This window comes from Mobula birostris, chromosome 4 (genome assembly GCF_030028105.1).
Source record: "Mobula birostris isolate sMobBir1 chromosome 4, sMobBir1.hap1, whole genome shotgun sequence".
Taxonomy (NCBI): Eukaryota; Metazoa; Chordata; class Chondrichthyes; order Myliobatiformes; family Myliobatidae; genus Mobula; species Mobula birostris.
In genome coordinates this window covers 65,042,003-65,060,553 of record NC_092373.1, presented here as the reverse complement: position 1 = coordinate 65,060,553, position 18,551 = coordinate 65,042,003, and the positions used below count along the sequence as shown (strand labels likewise).

Sequence of the window (18,551 nt, the reverse complement as noted above, 5' to 3'; positions counted from 1 at the left end):
ATACCACTGTGTTGTCTTCTGTACTTGCAGTCCAACAAATGGTGCAAATGGTTGACTTGGACATTTTTACTGTGATCACAGGACTCTGTTGGACATTGGTAATGTAAAATACTGCAAGTCCAGTTCACTGGTTTATTGGTGAGACCAACGGCGGGGGAGCTGCATTGCCTCGGTTGTTGCATGGACCAGGCATTCATACCATGGTGCCACCTGTTGCAGCTGCCCAGGCGAGGAGATACCAGAGGCAGTGTGGGAGACAGCAGAGGCCTCTGCTAGAATCTGCACTGGGTTGGGGATTGGTCCCTTTTGTCAGTGCTGCCCCCCAGTATTCACTCACTGCTGTCCTCCAGTGTTCCCAGTGTTTGCTCACTGCTGCCCCCCAGTGTTCACTCACTGCTGTCCACCAGTGTTTGTTCACTGCTGCCCATTAGTGTTTGCTCACTGCTGCCCCCCACCCCGTGTTTGCTCAGTGCTGCCCCCCCCAGTGTTTGCTTGGTGTAAGGTTCTGGGTGGGGGGGGGCCAATATAAAATGCAGAGAAAGAGAAACACTTTACCTTCATGTCCTTTTAACGTTGAAATGGTACTGCAAGAGTTCTGTTCGAGCTTCAATAATGTGATCTGTCCAGAGGCATCACCAACAAATGCATAGCTGGTTTCCGTATCGTATCTTAATAAATTAGTAGTCAAAAAAAATCAGATGAAAGTAAGTAGTGTCCTCCAGCTGGCATCGCTAGCTACACGGTTAAAGTATGATTTTCAAAGAGCAATTAAAAACTGGCCAGTGTGTAATGTGACTGCTGAATCCAATGCCAAAAAGTGGATTTACATTAAAGTATGTTTTAAAAACAAAATACTGATAATGCTTACGGCAATGATGCACAGAAACAGGCAGCCTTCCCTTGATACTAACATAGCAGCCAGCAGATAACACATAGCCCAGTTCTCATTTTCAAAAGACGAAAAAAAATCAAATTACTTTCAGAAATACTTCGACTATAAATTCTCACCCAACTAAAATTGTTGTTAAGTAGTATGAAGGGAGCAGAGTTTCTCCCCTTCTCTACAATATTGTGGGTCCTCGTCTGAAGTATTTGGCTTGGAGCCCAAATCCATACCAGGTCCTACTGGACCAACAAGCATTACTGGAGGCAACAGCAAATTCTCATCAGATGGGAAGTGGCTGCCTGGTCAGCAGTTATTGACCATCTCTTGACCTTCCCTGAATTAGGTGGTCTGTATGCCATTTCAGAAAGCAGTTAAGGGCTCCTCCTCTGCATGGTGGTTAAGAGGTCATGTACGAGGCAGTGAAAGAAAATTTGAGGAAATCATTAAACCAGGTGTTTCCCTGGTTGTGCTGTGGTTTTGAGGTGCCAGCTGTAGTCACTAGCTTCATAAGTAGCTTTCCTTAAATATCCAAATTGGAACTCCCCACTTGCCTTGTTGAGGTCCAGAATTAAATCTCTAATGAGAACCCAAGTTTCGGGACATTAGTCCAGCAGTCTAACCGCTATTCCATTGAACCCAGTTAACTGTTAATCAGTTTACATGGAAATGAATTCCTTCTCCCTTTCTGGAATCACCAGTTGGTAATTTTTTTTAAAAAGGACAATTAGTTATTTTGGTTAGACTCCTGTGGGAAATTAGATTGACTCTCGGAAATACAGCAAATGGACACACAATTAGAAAAACCTACCATGTAAAGGTAGGCTCTCAGTGTCTAACAGAAATAGATGTGCCAAAGGCCAAAGCTCTGAAGTGGTTCAAATAGTGGTCTGGATAACTCTTCTGAAAACACTTTTCAACATCTCCTATCAGATTGGCAAAAAGGAAAGGAACTAACATACTCTGGGCCGAGGCATGGTTTGAAAGGTCACTTTTTCCTTACAGCTCAAAGGCTCACAGTAGGAATTCAAGTAACAAAAGATATATTTATTATTTTGTGTGACGCCTTTAAAATATACAGTTAAATGTTAATTATATGCTGAAATTCTACTATCATTTCCAAAGTGTCATAAAAGTGAACAATCAAAACAGATTACTTGTCACTCAAAAGATATTAGCTCTTTAGATTTCTGCTGCTTCAATTATTATGGTCTGGCTTGTAAATCATGACATGTAATTTAAAATGATGAACCAGAGGGATACACAAAACATTGCTGGGATAAAAAAATGCACGCTCCTGGGGTGTAACTACTGTTGCATCTCTTACTTTACTCCCACCCGTCAAGGGACCGTCAGTTACCTGGGGGTTCCAACCTGTGTTCCATGGACCCCTTAGTGAATGGTAAGGCTCGAAGGGATAAAGAAGGATTGGCAACCCCTGCAGTAACCCATCTTGATATTGAGTAATTACATTCTCAAACCAGACAAAATGTTAAGGATACTGTAAACATGAAGTCCATGCACTAAAGCAGTGTCTTCCCTGCAGACATCCACTTCTGGTACACATCCAACTGAGGTATTTGTCGTGCCCTGTGCTTATAACCCATTCACTCTCTGGAGAAAATATGATTGCAGAAACACGATGTTGATGTGCTGGAAGGGCAGAGGAGAGGGGAAAAAAAACACAATTATAACATTTTACTAATTATAAAGCCAATTAAAACACTGAGGGCATGTTGAAAATCTCTCGAACCAAATATCCAAATGCAGCTTTGTTAAACCGAGAGCAAATTTTTATCTTATGGAATCAAATTTAGTGAGCAATTATGTGGAGTGCAAGGATGAACTCCACCTGCGGCAATGAAAGCAATCTGTCAGAATTACAAAGTATCCCCTTCAACTCAAAGGGATAGTGCTCGCTGAACATTATAAACTAAAGAGCTTCCATTTCATTTAATCTTTCAAAAATTCAGACCTTCCCAATGTGGTTTAGTGCCAGCATAACAACCTTGATAATTAGTCATTGGAATCATACAATATGCTAACATTATATTTCTGATTTTGGAGAAAATTGATGCTTAGAGAGACTGAGAGAGTTCTGCTGGTCTTACCATGCACCCAACCCCTCTACATTAAACTTCAGTCTAGATAGTGATCTCAAGTGCTTCGGTGGGGGTGTGGGGTGGTGCTCAGGGGGCCTCAGCAAATCGGAGATAAACTGACCTGATTCTTATTATTGTAAAAAAAAAAGCATTATTGTAAAATATTACAGTTACCAAAGAATAGATTAAAACCAGAAAAATTAAGGCATAATGGGTCTGTCAGCTACCTTATAGAAAATATTAGAACATAGAAATCTACAGCACATTACAGGCCCTTTGGCCCACAAGGTAGTGCCGACTATGACCTACTCTAGAAACTGCCTAGAATTTCCATACTGCATAAACCTCTATTTTTCTAAGTTTCATGTACCTGTCTAAGAACCTCTGAAAAGACCCTATTGTGTCTGCCCCTACCACTGTTGCTGGCAGTGCATTCCACACACCCACCACTCTCTGTGTAAAAATCCTACCTCTGACATTCCCCTGTAACCACTTCCAAGCACTTTAAAACTATGCCACCTCGTGCTAGCAATTTCAGCCCTAGGAAAAGGTCTCTGACTATCCACACGATCAATGCCTCTCATCATCTTATACATCTCTATCAGGTCACCTCTCATCCTCCATTGCTCCAATGAGAAAAGGCCAAGTTCACTCAACCTGTTTTCGTAAGGCATGCTCTCCAATCCAGGCAACATCCTTGTAAATCTCCTCTGCACCGTTTCTATGGTTTCCACATCCTTCCTGTAGTGAGGTGACCAGAACTGAGCACAGTACTCCAAGTGGGTTCTGACCAGGGTCCAAACAGCTGCAACATTACCTCTCGGCTCTTAAACTTAATCTCACGATTGATGAAGGCCAATGCAGCGTATGCCTTCTTAACTATAGAGTCAACCTGCGCAGCAGCTTTGAGTGTCCTATGGACTCGAACCTCAAAATCCCTCTGATCCTCCACACTGCCAAGAGTCTTACCATTAATACTATACCCTGCCATCATATTTGACCAACCAAAATGAACCACCTCACACTTATCTGGGTTGAACTCCATCTGCCACTTCTCAGTCCAGTTTTGCATTCTATCAATGTCCTGCTGTAATCTCTGGCAGCCCTCCACACTATCCACAACACCTCCAACCTTTGTGTCATCAGCAAATTTACTAACCCATCCCTCCACTTCCTCATCCAGGTCATTTATAAAAATTATGAAGAGTAGGGGTCCTCGAATAGATCACTGAGGCACACCACTGGTCACTGACCTCCATGCAGAATATGACCCGCCTACAACCACTCTTTGCCTTCTGTGGGCAAGCCAGTTCTAGATCCACAAAGCAATTTCCCCTAGGATCCCATGCCTCCTTACTTCTTCAATAAGCCTTGCATGGGGTACCTTATCAAATGCCTTGCTGAAATCCATATACTGTACACTACATCTATTGCTCTACCTTCAACAATGTGTTTAGTCACATCCTCAAAAAATCCAATCAGGTTCGTAAGGCACGACCTACCTTTGACAAAGCCATGCTGACTATTCCTAATCATATTATGCCTCTCCAAGTGTTCTTAAATCCTGCCTCTCAGTATCTTCTCCATCATCTTACCAACCACTGAGGAAAGACTCACTGGTCTTTAATTCCCTAGACTATCTCTACTCCCTTTCTTGAATAAGGGAACAACATCCACAACCCTCCAATCCTCCAGAACCTCTCCTGTCCCCACTGATGATGTAAAGATCATCGCTAGAGGCTCAGCAATCTCTTCACTCGCTTCCCACAGTAGCCTGGGGTACATCTGGTCTGGTCCCGGTGACTTATCCAACTTGATACTTTCCAAAAGCTCCAGCACATGCTTTTCCTTAATATCTACAGGCTCAAGCTTTTCAGTCCACTGTAAGTTATCCCTACAATCACCAAGATCCTTTTCCATAGTGAATATAGAAGCAAAGTATTCATTAAGTACCTCTGCTATCTCTGCCGGTTCCATACACACTTTTCCACTGTCACACTTGACTGGTCCCATTCTCTCACGCCTTATCCTCTTGCTCTTCACATACTTGTAGAATGCCTTGGGGTTTTCCTTAGTCCTGTCCACCAAGACCTTCCCATGACCCCTTCTGGCCCTCCTGATTTCATTCTTAAACTCCTTTCTGCTAGCCTTATAATCTTCAAGATCTCTATCATTACCTAGTTTTTGAACCTTTCGTAAGCTCTTCTTTTCTTCTTGACTAGATTTACAACAGCCTTTGTACAGCATGGTTCCTGTACCCTACCATCGTTTCCCTGTCTCACTGGAACGTACCTGTGCAGAATTCCACGCAAATACCCTTGAACTTTTGCCACATTTCTTCCATACGTTTCCCTGAGGACATCTGTTTGCAATTTATGCTTCCAAATTCCTGCCTAATAGCCTCATATTTCCCCTTACTCCAATTAAACGCTTTCCTAACTTGTCTGTTCCTATCCCTCTCCAATGCTATGGTAAAGGAGATAGAATTGTGATCACTGTCTCCAAAATGCTCTCCCACTGAGAGATCTGACACCTGACCAGGTTCATTTCCCAATACCAGATCAAGTAGGGGTAGAGCTTAGGAGGGTTAATGGCGCCTAACAGCAACTCCTTTGCTTGCATCTTCGGAAACAGCTCTATTTCTACCTTTAATATCTTTATTTTTCCCTTTCAGGGTTCTTTTGAAGACCCTGACCTGGAGTTACACACAGGCTTCGGTTCTTTGCGGGAATGGGATCTGTTCTCGGGGTTCCACAACTGGCCGTTATTCGACATGCCAAGGGTTTAGCCTGAGAATCTCAATCGTGTTTGGAAGCCTAAGATCTCAGGTCTCTGGAGACTGGTGGATCGAGGATTGGCGTCAGGGCAGGAGACTCACATGTCGTCAGGGAGGCAGAAAAAACTTTTGCTGTGGGCCCGAAGACCCGAGGTCTTTGCGATCTTCGGACACAGACCTCGAAAAAAGCAACAAAGCGGAGTTTTAAGATCATAAACCAGGGGAGATCCAAAATGATAGGAGAAGACAGGAGGGGGTGGGATGGAGCCAAGAGCTGGACAGGTGATTGGCAAAAGGGATATGAGAGGATCATGGGACAGGAGGCCCAGGGAGAAGGAAAAGGGGGAGGGGGGAAAAACCCAGAGGATGGGCAAGGGGTATAGTCAGAGGGACAGAGGGAGAAAAAAAGAGAGAGAGAGAAAGAATGTGTGTGTATATAAATAAATAACGGATGGGGTACGAGGGGGAGGTGGGGCATTAGCGGAAGTGAGAGAATTCAATGTATTGGCGAGACCCGTCGCAGACTGGGAGATCGTTTCGCTGAACACCTACGCTCTGTCCGCCAGAGAAAGCAGGATCTCCCAGTGGCCACACATTCTAATCCCACATCCCATTCCCATTCTGATATGTCTATCCATGGCCTCCTCTACTGTAAAGATGAAACCACACTTAGGTTGCAGGAACAACACCTTATATTCCGTCTGGGTAGCCTCCAACCTGATGGCATGAACATCGACTTCTCTAACTTCCGCTAAGGCCCCACCTCCCCCTCGTACCCCTTCCCACTTTCAAATCTCTTACTAGCTCTTCCTTCAGTTAGTCCTGGCGAAGGGTCTCGGCCCGAAACGTCGACTGTACCTCTTCCTAGAGATGCTGCCTGGCCTGCTGCTTTCACCAGCAACTTTGATGTGTGTTGCTTGTTTCATGACAAGCTAAGCCATATGCATTGCGGACAAGTCTTGAAGGAAGATGCATACTTGCCTAGAACAAAAGGGGCTGCCCAGTCCTTGAAACTTGCTTGGACATTCATCACGATTGAATTTCTGCCTCAGCACTCAATCCCTCGATTCCCTTAATATCTAGAAACCTATCAATCTTAGTTTTGAACAAAGGCAATAATTGCAACACCATAGCAATCTGGGGTAAGACTGAGTTGAAAAATTTCAAGGCAGATTTACAAATGACAGAAATAGGTGATGTCATTAACAATCAAGATGGCTTTCAGCTTTACAAGGGAACTTAATCAGCTGGATAAGTGGGTCGAGGAATGCAAATGAGTTTAATTCAGACAAATGTAAGGTGTTGTATTTTGGAAAAACAAATGAGGAGTTTCACCATGAGCTCTAGGGCCCGAGTGAGTGTTGTAGAACAGATATCCCTAGGGGAACATGGTTCCCTGAAATTGGCATTACAGGTAGACGTGGTGGTGAAGATGATTTTGGAAGCTGGATTTCTTCAGTCAGGACAGAGAGTACAGAAGTTGGTATAGTGCGTTACAAAGTGTTGGTGAGGCTGCATTTGGAATATTGCATTGAATTTCAGTCACTCTGCTATAGCAAAGATGACATTAAGCTGGTAAAGCGTGCAGAGGACATTGCTGGGACTTGAGGGACTGAGTAACGGAGTGAGGTTGAGTGGCTTGGGTCTTTTTTTAAGTTGTAAGTATAAAAAAGCATGGATGTCTTACAGAAGTGTATACATTTTTAAGTTGTAAGTATAAAGAAGCATGGAGATCTTACAGAAGTGTATACATTTTTAAAGGGGATAGATTGGGTGAACAATCTTTACCTGAGAGTTGGGGGAAATCAAGAATTAGAGTGCATAGGTTTATAGTGCAAGGGGAGAAATTTAATTGAAACCTGAGGGACAAATTTGGAATGCTGGTGTGGACCAGTTGGGACTAGGGGTCTGTTTCCGTGCTCTGTGACTCTAAACAACCTGTTCTTTATTCTCAAACTGTACCCTCGATCAGGGAAAATATCCTCCCTGCTTCTAGACAGTCAGGCCCCTTAAGAATTTTAGAAAATTCAGTGAAATTGCCTCTCATTCTTCTAATCTCTGGAAAATATAGTGCCATTTTTTTTCCCCAACCTCTCTAATTATCCCTGGAAACATCGTAGATTCTTTGCACTCCCTCTAGAGGCAAAAGCATCCTTTCTTGAGTAAAGAGTCCAACGCCACAGATAATGTTCCAGATGCAGTCTCACCAAGGTACTATACATTTGCAGCAAGATGTTCTACTCCAAACAATCAAGAAAGGACAAAAAGTAGCAACTACAATGCAAAGTAAAAAAAAAGGCATGCAAGCTAACACCCGGAATCATTGCACAGTCAGCTGTGAGTTGTTCATTTTGAGCATTTTTGTTAGACACCATGCTAAAGTTAAACGTGCTGCATCCACAGACAGATGTACTCAAGTTACAGAGAGTAACTGAACACCATCATGTTATCAAGCTTTAAGCCAGGGCCTGTGGTGCTCATCTATAAAAAATGAATACTAGGCAGAAGCATTAATATGAGTGCAAGTTAACTATCACAAAACACTGTAAACTAATTACTCCAGCAATATATAGCTAGACATTTGATACAAAAAGCAATTTATCTTGTATGCTTCCTGCTTCCTTTCCCCAAAACAACCTAGGCTTTTCAAAAAGAATACTTCAATAGTGCAAATTATGAAATTTGAGATTTTCATTCATCGATCCAAAGCAAAGTAGACTAGGAAATGCTGGTCAGCATCATATATAAAACATTCACTTCTGCAATTAAAATAAGTTCAAACATAAATAGGTATTGACTGCTAAGAGAAAGAGAAAAATCGGACTGGTCACTCCAAAAGAAATCTCGAAGTATCTTTTAGTCATAGCAGGCAAAGTACTTATTCAAAAGTTCTAACCAACAGACCTCAGATGACCAGGATGCACAACAGCTCCTCCTTCCCCATCATCCTCAACACAGGTGCACCCCAGGGCTGTCTGCTGAGCCCATTGTCTTGCACTCTACTCACACATGACTGCATGGCCAAACATGCCAGCAATCTCATTGTTAAGTTTGCTGAAGGCAAGGCAGCGGTGGGACTCATCGTCAGCAATGATGACACAGCCTACAGAGAGGAGCTGGAAGAGCTTGAGGTTTGGTGCCAGGAAAGTAACCTCCTCCTCAATGTCAACAAGCAAAGGAGATGGTTATCGACTTCAAGAAAACTCACTCTTAACATTGACAGTACAGCAGTGGAAACTGCGAGCAGTTTCAAGCTCCTGGGATCACATCTTGCATAGCCTCTCATGGTCCCAGAACACATTCTCTATAGATCAGGGCCACCAGAAGCAAAACCAGTTACTTCCCCCAAGACATCATGCTGATAAACCCCTCCACCCTTTTTAGTAGGTTCTTTAAGTTTTCTTTGTTTTGTGGCTGCCTTTACGGAGATGTATCTCAAGGCTGTGTAATGTATACATACTTTGACAATAAGTGAGTGTATTTTGAACTTTTGAACGTTAAACATCCATTAACCCAGCCCACTACATCCCCTACCATCACTATCATTTCCTGTTAGAGTCGCCTTACGTACACACACTCCTGTACCTAGCATCACTTTATGTACAAGCAATCAGCACATGTATATACACTAATTTTGTGCATTTATACTTATTGCATTCTTTATGCCTTGTGTTTTCTATGCTGCATCGGATCTAAAGTAATAATCATTCTGTTCTCCATTACACTTGTGTACTGACAAATGACAATAAACAATCTTGAAATTAATGTTTTATCCGTATTTTAATTTCCAAATAAATCAGTAATCATAGTTTAAGTTCTCTCTGCCAAAACCATCAACCTTTAAAAACTATGTAAACAAAAACACTCTTGAAACCCAAATGTGAAAATGCTAGAAAAACTCACAAGTTACCTTTTCAGGTTACTGATTCCTGAGTACCAGTAAAATTCAAAACACAAGCATGCTTCAAGTTGCAGAGAATGGGACAGGTTGGAGAAATTTCTCTTGTGGAGTTTCTTTTGGGAAAACCAAGAGAGAGTTGGAATAATACAAGTCATGGTGGTACTGGCTGAGAGGGTGTATTGAAGCAATGGCTTTGACAACTGAATTCATCTCACTCCTAACCACCCAGCTCCTAGTCTCATTCTGGGGAACATTCTCTCTGCATCTAGTCCTTTACAAACTTCAAGGAATTGCTTCTCATTCTTCTAAATTCTAGAAAATATATTCTGAGTCTTCTCCAACACTCTTCCCAGGAAACAGGCGAATCTTTGCGGGGGGGGGGTGGCATGCGGATTAAAGAAGGCAAATAAAAACATGGATAGAGGAAAAAGTTGCTGAATTGCAAGAGAAAGGAAAGTATTACAGATGCTAGAAATTCAAAATAAGAAATTAATGTTGGGAATATGCAGCAGGTTAGACAACCCTTGTGGAGAAAGAGGAAGAATTAACGCAGCTCACATAAAAGTTGCTGGTGAACGCAGCAGGCCAGGCAGCATCTCTAGGAAGAGGTACAGTCGACATTTTGGGGCGAGACCCTTCGTCAGGACTAACTGAAAGAAGAGCTAGTAAGAGATTTGAAAGAGGGAGGGGGAGGGGGAGATCCAAAATGATAGGAGAAGACAGGAGGGGGAGGGATGGAGCCAAGAGCTGGACAGTTGATTGGCAAAAGGGATACGAGAGGATCATGGGACAGGAGGCCCAGGGAGAAGGAAAAGGGGGAGGGGGAAAACCCAGAGGATGGGCAAGGGGTATAGTCAGAGGGACAGAGAGAAAAAAAGGAGAGAGAGAGAGAGAGAAAGAATGTGTGTATATAAATAAATAATGGATGGGGTACGAGGGGGAGGTGGGGCATTAGCGGAAGTTTGAGAAGTCAATGTTCATGCCATCAGGTTGGAGGCTACCCAGACGGAATATAAGGTGTTGTTCCTCCAACCTGAGTGTGGCTTCATCTTTACAGTAGAGGAGGCCGTGGATAGACATATCAGAATGGGAATGGGACGTGGAATTAAAATGTGTGGCCACTGGGAGATCTTGCTTTCTCTGGCAGACAGAGCATAGGTATTCAGCGATATGGTCTCCCAGTCTGCATTGGGTCTCGTCAAAATATAGAAGGCCACATCGGGAGCACCGGACGCAGTATATCACCCCAGCCGACTCACAGGTGAAGTGTCGCCTCACCTGGAAGGACTGTCTGGGGCCCTGAATGGAAGTGAAGGAGGAAGTGTAAGGGCATGTGTAGCACTTGTTCCGCTTACAAGGATAAGTGCCAGGAGGGAGATCGGTGGGGAAGGATGTGGGGGGGGGGGGGAACGAATGGACAAGGCAGTCATGTAGGGAGTGATCCCTGCGGAAAGCAGAGAGAGCGGGGGGAGGGAAAGATGTGCTTAGTGGTGGGATCCCGTTGGAGGTGGCGGAAGTTACGAAGAGTTATATGTTGGACCCGGAGGCTGGTGGGGCAGCTTAATGGTTTTCATTAGTCTCGAAATCCTGGTGATCCCTTTGTTTTCTGCTCCCCTCCTCCTCTTAAAAAGGTTCAATTTTTAACATTTCCAATGAAAAGTCTCAGCTTGAATCATTCACCTTTCCACCCCCGCCCCACTGCCAATGCACGTTGTCAGATATCGGTTGTTTATACTTTAACTTTTAATTGCAATTTTATGTGGCCTTGGAGAAGCCACTGTTCTGAAGCTTACTGAATGTCGCCTTTCAATAAAGCTTTATTATTTCAAGATATTGTTTTATTATTGATTTATTATTTCCAAGATATAACCAGGAGGTTCAAATTTAAAACATCACCAATTACCTCAAAAAGATATTGTGTGTCAACATGTAAAACATCCAAGTATAATCAGCAAAAGGATACACTGAATTCATAACTCTACCATGCATGCAGATCAATCTAGTTAAGATATTGTACAGTTTAAAAAGTACATATGAACTTATTCTATATTATTCTACATACCACTAGTTTAATAATAGTCATTAAAGTCAGCACAATGCAGATTACAATGAGAAACAGATGTTTGCTTCTCTAATAAACTCCAGCTCTAAAGTAACAGGTTCAAATGCATATTTAGTCAGCCTATAGTGAAACAGTGAACCAGAGGTTTTAAATCTGAAATTAGAATTTCAATTATTGCCATAAAATCAATTCAAATTTAAAACCATTCCTCTGAAAAAACAATCACATCTCAAACCCCTCTGCTGAGAAATCAATGGGTTCAAAACAAAATTAATCAAAGCAAAATACCAAACATCCTTCTCAAGACACAAGCAAGAGAAAATCTGCAGATGCTGGAAATTCGAGCAACACACACAAAATGCTGGAGGAACTCAGCAAGCCAGGCAGCATCTATGGAAAAGAGTAAATAGTCGACGTTTTGGACCAGACCCTTCAGCAGGATTAAAGAAAAAACGATGGGAAGTCTGACCAACCAAGGCAAAACCAAAATTGTTCATTATTTCTTGTAATCATATCCTTCCAACATCATCATCATGCCAGTTTAAAAAAAAACACATTTAGGACCTCAGTCGCCACCAGTCTGACAAATAATAAAGGTCAGATCAGTAGTAAATAGTACCAAGATTTTCTTACACCAAATATTCCTCAGCTATAGTCAAGAACCACTAACATATTTACCAATAAACTGCCAGCTCAGAAGACATAACATTTGATACTGCTGTTTGTCAAATAGTGATGACCAATACGAAATAATTAAGGCAACATACCTGGGTAAGTCTTTATGTAAGTCATTTTATTGAAATCTTCAGCCATGAGGAACTCCTAAAATATATGTAAATATTTGTAATCAACACTTATTCAATAATTTAGACAAAATGATTACAAAAGTATAATTACCAAAGCCTAGAGGCTATGTAGTGTTGGTGAAAAAAGGGTAGCACAATATGCCATCTTATTGTTTTCATGCCCAGGCCTGCCTTGTGAGATTAGTGTGAAATGGTAAAATTATCTGCAAAGATATTATACCAGTTTACAGGATATCATTTCTAAACTACCAGTGAATTTATGGGTTCCCATAATAACGACGGGGAGGAGCAACCACAACCAGCAGGGAAAGCACCATGCTGATAGCTAGCAAGAGCTCTGACTGTGACTGGACCTTGAACCTTGCTCCAGTTGACTCAGTCGGGAACTGCCAATATTGATTGTCAGAAGAATGGATTCTGGACTGCATTCTATGAATAATGTACAGTTGTCAACTAGTGCTCTGCACACGGTACAGTCATAATCCATCTTCGTGGGCGAGATGAAGTTTATTGTTCTTCGACACTCTCGAGTTAGTTAAGAGTTCATAACTGTATTTTCAAAAAGAAGTCATAATCAAGATTTTTAGGTTGGTCTCTCTCTTCCACTCACACAAACACACACAACCTTGGCAATTTTTGTATACCAAAGTCCTTTCTGGCAAATGCACCGTCACAGCCCTTAACTAGTAACTGCACTGTGGGACCCAGGTAAAGATGCCATTTAACCTGAGCAGTCTACACAATTTAGGTGGTTCCTTTTGGTCCAATTTATTAAAAACCCTTCAATATCAAAAGGGGGGGGGGGGGGAAGCTGGATTCTTTTAATAAAGTATTGTAGAAGGAAACAACCAAATTCGGCTTTGTCACTGCCGTATGGATAGAGATTGCAATTTGGCTGGCTGATTGTTTATGGAATTGGACCTACAGTTGCAAGAAAAAGTTTGTGAATCCTTTGCAATTACTTGGTTTTCTGCATTAATTACACTTAAAATATGGTCTGATCTTCATCTAAGTCACAATAATAGACATACAGAATCTGCCTAAACTAGTAACAAACAAACAATTGTACTTTTCATGTCTTTATTGAACACATTGTTTAACCATTCACAGTCCAGGCTGGAAAAAGTATGTGAACCCTCATATTTAATAACTGGTAGAAACTCGTTTAGTAGACATAATCTCCACCAAGCAGTTCCCTGTAGCTGCTGATCAGCCTTGCATAATGGCAAGGAGAAATTTTAAACCATTCCTCCATACAAAACTGTTTCAGTTCATCAATATTTCTCGGATAATTGCATGAACAGCCCTCTTCAGGTCATGCCACAACATCTCAATTGGGTTAAGGTCTGGATTGTGACTTGGCCATTTCCAAAACACAAATGTTCTTCTTTTTAAACCATTCTGTGTGTCTTGCGTTTTGGGTCATTGTCTTATTGCATCAACCAACTTCCATTAAGCTTCAGGGAATGGACTGCTACCCCAACATTTTAAGTTCATTGTTTGCTCACGATTGCAAGCTGCCCTGGCCCTGAGGCAGCAAAGCAGTCCCAAACCATGATGCTCCTTCCACCATTCTTCACAGCTGGGATGAGATTTTGGTGTTGGTGTGTAGCACCCTTGTTCCTCAAAACATTTCTTCCAAAAAGTTGAACTTTGTGTCATCTGTCCACAGAACATTGTCCCAGAAGTGTTGTGGAACATCCAAGTGGTCTTTTGCAAACTTGAGATGTGCAGCAATTTTTTCTTGGAGAGCAATGAACACCATTGTTGATCAGTGTTTTTCTAATTGTGGACACATGAACAGAGACTTTAACAAGTTCTAGAGATTTCTGCAGGTCTTTTGCTGTTACCCTTGGGTTCTTTTTCACCTCCTTCAGCACTGCACGTTGTGCTCTTGGTGCAATCTTCGCAGGACACCCACTCCTAGGAAGAGTAGCAACAGGACTGAATTTCTTCTATTTGTAGACACTTTCTCCAACTGTGGACTGATGAACTCTCAGGTCTTTAGAAATGCTTTTGTTGTCTTTTCCAGGTTCATGCACCTCTACAATTCTTCTTCTAAGAACCTCTAAAAATTGTTTTAATTGAGGCATGGTGCACATAAACAAATCTTTCTTGAGAAGAGCAGGCTCTGTCAGGAACCTAACTGTGTGTCTTTTTTGCATAGGGAGGGCACCTCTGCAACCCCCACCTCCAATCTCATCTCATTGATTGGAACACTTGACTCCAAATAACTTTTGTAAAAGGCATTACCCCAGAGGTTCACACACTTCTTTTGAACCTGGACTGTGATTGTTTTAATGGTGTACTCAGTGTTGATTAGAGAAAAAGTACAATTGTTTGTGTGTTATTAGTTTAAGCAGAATGTGTTTGTCTATCATTGTGACTTAGATGAAGATCAGAGCGCATTTTATGAATAATTAGTACAAAATGTACCATCCCAGAGAATGCTGATTAGTTACCAGGCAATTACTCTGAGAGTCTGAGTATTCACAATATCATACCTCAATGAACTTAAACAAAACAACATCTATCATGGAATCAGAGTACAAAAACAGGACCTTCAGCCCACCTACTGAGACCACACCTACTATTAAATACCTATTTACACTAATTCCACTTCATTTTCCCCACACTCCTCTCAACTCCTCCGAGATGTAACCATTCAGCTGCATGCTAGGGTCAAATGGCAACAGCCTTAATTACATTTTAAAACCTTAAGATTTGGGGGGAATCTGGGGGACTGAACGAAAATGCCGGCAGTCACAGGAAGAATATGCAAAATCCACACACACAGCACCAAAGGTCAGGAGTGAACCAAGATGACTGGGGCAGCAAGGCTGCGCTGGAAACTTGTGAACCTCTGTTCAACTCCCTGCTGTGAATGCCTGCCCGCCCTCCCTCCCTCCAATGGTTTTCCCACAGAATGAATGATCCATGGCGTGCTCCGAGAAGGGAGGGCTGTTGTTGGGCTGGCTAGAGGAAGTGGCTTGCTCCTCAGCTTTGCCCAAGGCTGCATCCTGTTTAGTGTGGGTGATTGCTGAGAACCAACAGCAGCCTCTCACATATTGACAATTTACCTGGGATCTCCTACAGGATGCAATCTCCACCCATCCCTCCTTGTTTGGCTGCATTTCTTTTCCCAGCCAGAGGTAATGAATAGCCAAAGACCAGTCCGTATACAAATACACAAACTCCTTTAGGCTCTGGTACCATTGGTGCTCTTTCCGGGGTATGCATTCTGAGCGCTAACCAGGTACTCAAGTCCTCATTGTTCAGCACAGAAAACAAGAATAGGCAGATCATGTCAGAACTGAATATTTTACTCAAGTTAGGCCACAGCTGAAAGACTGGCTACAATTCAGTTCACCACACCACAGGAAAGGCACAACAGCACCAGAAAGATTTTTAGGAGAATGTTGCCAGGACTGTAGCAGCTTAATCCCATTTTCCAGAATGAGCTTTAATCAAGAGTCTGAAACTAGAAGGTCTAGAAAGAATAATTAAGAAGGACTAATCATTTTTTTTAGAAAATAGGTCAATAACCAGGGAATGAAGTGATGCTTTTAATAGCTCTGCTACCTCACAGCCTCAGCATCCCTGGTTCAATCCTGAACTCGGCTGCTGCCTATGTGGGGTTTGCATGTTCTTCCTGTAATAACACGGGTCTCTTCCCGTTTCATAACGATATGCAGGTTGATTATTTAAGTGACCACTGTAAACTAGTGTACAAGTAAATTGCAGTATCTGTGGAGAGTGGATGGCATTGTGGGAACAATAAAAGGTGAACGCTGTAAATGGATACATGATGGTAGGCATGGACTTGCTGGGCTTCAGGGCCTATTTCCACAGAGTATGACTCTGATTCATTGAAATACAGATTTTTAAAAAAGCAGAATGAATTGAGGGAAGAAATATAAAATCATCCAAAATCTTTGCCCCAGAGAGAAGTGGGGTTCTTGAACTTGCCACTTAAAAGAGCAACAGAGCCAAAAGCAAACAAAATCCTGGGCGAGTACTTGAAATGCTGGAATATAAAAGGCCAAATTGGAAAGCCAAAGCAGCTGACATAGTCTATAGTTTTGGCTAGCATGGACACAATAGGGTGAATTACCCCTTTCTGTGCTGTCACTTTTCCATGACTAACCCACTTCATGAATTCACTGTGCAACCCATTCATTTGGAAGTCCTAGTGGTTTAGGATAGAAGCTGAACGTTATACTGTACCAGGTGCAGCAGCAACAGCTTGGCACACGAAGATCTTGGGGCAAATGCCAAATCTGCCATGCCCTGATGGATTCTGGAAGTTGTAAATAATAATTGGAATTCGAAGCAGTTCCTCCTTCGGGAGAAAATGACTTCAGGTCACATTCTTTAAGGCTAACAGTTATTTTAAGTGGAGCATTAATAAAATCTTCCAAAACAGTTAATCACCAACAACAGCAAAATAATTGTAGAATGAGGAGGGGGTGTGTAGGGAGCAGGAAGCCGTAAAGGTCTAAATATGTAAATACCCAAGTGAAACAACATTTGAATGTATGCATTTAGGACTTAGCAAAGATACAAAAGAATGAAAGTAAACAGACTTTACATCTAACACTGAACTTAGATCAGTTTTATTCCTGCTCTGGCAATAAAAAAAAACTTAATCTATTTTAATCTTAACCAGTATGTCCAGAAGAGAAATAGAACATAATGCAGACAGGCAAACATACCACAATTGCTCCATTATCTTGTCCGATAAAAATCCGTTTGTGATCGGGATTGTAGGCAATGGCAGAACAGGGTGCTTTAAAAAAAATGAAATTGAGTTATTAATGTCATCTGATCACATCACAAGATATTACTCTTTGAAGAAAAATACACAGGAGATTCACAAACTTCTGTAACTGTGAAATTCATACCTGTTAGATTGGTTTCTCCCCTTCAAACAGGGTTACTTCAATATTTTAGATTTTCCTTTTTTTGATCTATCCACAAAGATAATCCGTGGCACTTGAATAATTTCCAGTAATAATCCTAACTCAAACCTTTCAATAACAGGCTAATGACACTCTTATTCTGAACTGAAGATGCGAGAGCTCCTTACATTGATTATGCTGTTAGTGCAGAAGGATTAGCAGCAGCCTTAGCTCATGTAATATCCCTTAAATCAAAGAACATTGTAAACAAAAAAATATCCCTGTTTATATAAAAAGAACAAAAGAGTACTTGAGTGGGATCTGTCATGGCCCTAGGACATCCCAAATTCTTCATTGTACAGAAGTTACTTCCATTCAAACTGCAGAAACAAGTTCAGCAATTTATACACAAGTTCCCACTTTTCTTTTTGTTTGTTAGAAAGAGGAACAAGACTAGCTTTGGTGTTGTTCACATAGTTTGTGATGAACTATTACATGTACTCTGAAAGCCACAACCTGTGATACTACAACACTCCCTTGATAGTTTGTGGTAATGAAAATCTAAAATACAAGCAGTTCGCAGGTTCCCTTCCAAAGAATCTGCATTTTCTGTAAGTCAGGAATGTCTGTTTTCCATAGTTAATCCACTTTATATCACTCTGCATACACTTTGATTCTTTTACTTACATTGAACATTCATCACAATGCTACCCATAAGTAAACTAATGGAACAGATATTATCATCAAAGATGCTGGTGAACGCAGCAGGCCAGGCAGCATCTCTAGGAAGAGGTACAGTCCACGTTTCCGGCCGAGACCCTTCGTCAGGACTAACCGAAGGAAGAGCTAATAAGAGATTTGAAAGTGGGAGGGGGAGGGGGAGATCCAAAATGATAGGAGAAGACAGGAGGGGGAGGGATGGAGCCAAGAGCTGGACAGGTGATTGGCAAAAGGGATATGAGAGGATCATGGGACAGGAGGCCCAGGGAGAAGGAAAAGGGGGAGGGGGAAAACCCAGAGGATGGGCAAAGGGTATAGTGAGAGGGACAGAGGGAGAAAAAGGAGAGAGAGAGAAAGAATGTGTGTATAAAAATAAATAACGATGGGGTACGAGGGGGAG

The 18,551-nt window shown here is 41.9% G+C and overlaps 1 protein-coding gene across 4 annotated transcripts in view; it reads right to left on the bottom strand.

The window, feature by feature from the left end:
- wdfy1 (WD repeat and FYVE domain containing 1) overlaps positions 1–18,551 on the bottom strand; it is a 55,012-nt gene that overhangs the window by 18,678 nt on the left and 17,783 nt on the right. For 2 of the 4 annotated variants that reach the window (XM_072255482.1, XM_072255481.1), the window contains exons 2-6: positions 17,246–17,319; positions 16,758–16,872; positions 12,492–12,546; positions 2,386–2,536; positions 556–668 (exon numbers count right to left, since the gene is read on the bottom strand). In XM_072255482.1, coding sequence (XP_072111583.1) covers positions 556–668; positions 2,386–2,536; positions 12,492–12,546; positions 16,758–16,872; positions 17,246–17,259 — 448 coding nt within the window. In that variant the 5' untranslated portion in view covers positions 17,260–17,319. The remainder of the gene's footprint in view (positions 1–555; positions 669–2,385; positions 2,537–12,491; positions 12,547–16,757; positions 16,873–17,245; positions 17,320–18,551) is intronic. The other 2 variants (XM_072255479.1, XM_072255480.1) reach the window with 1 other exon arrangement.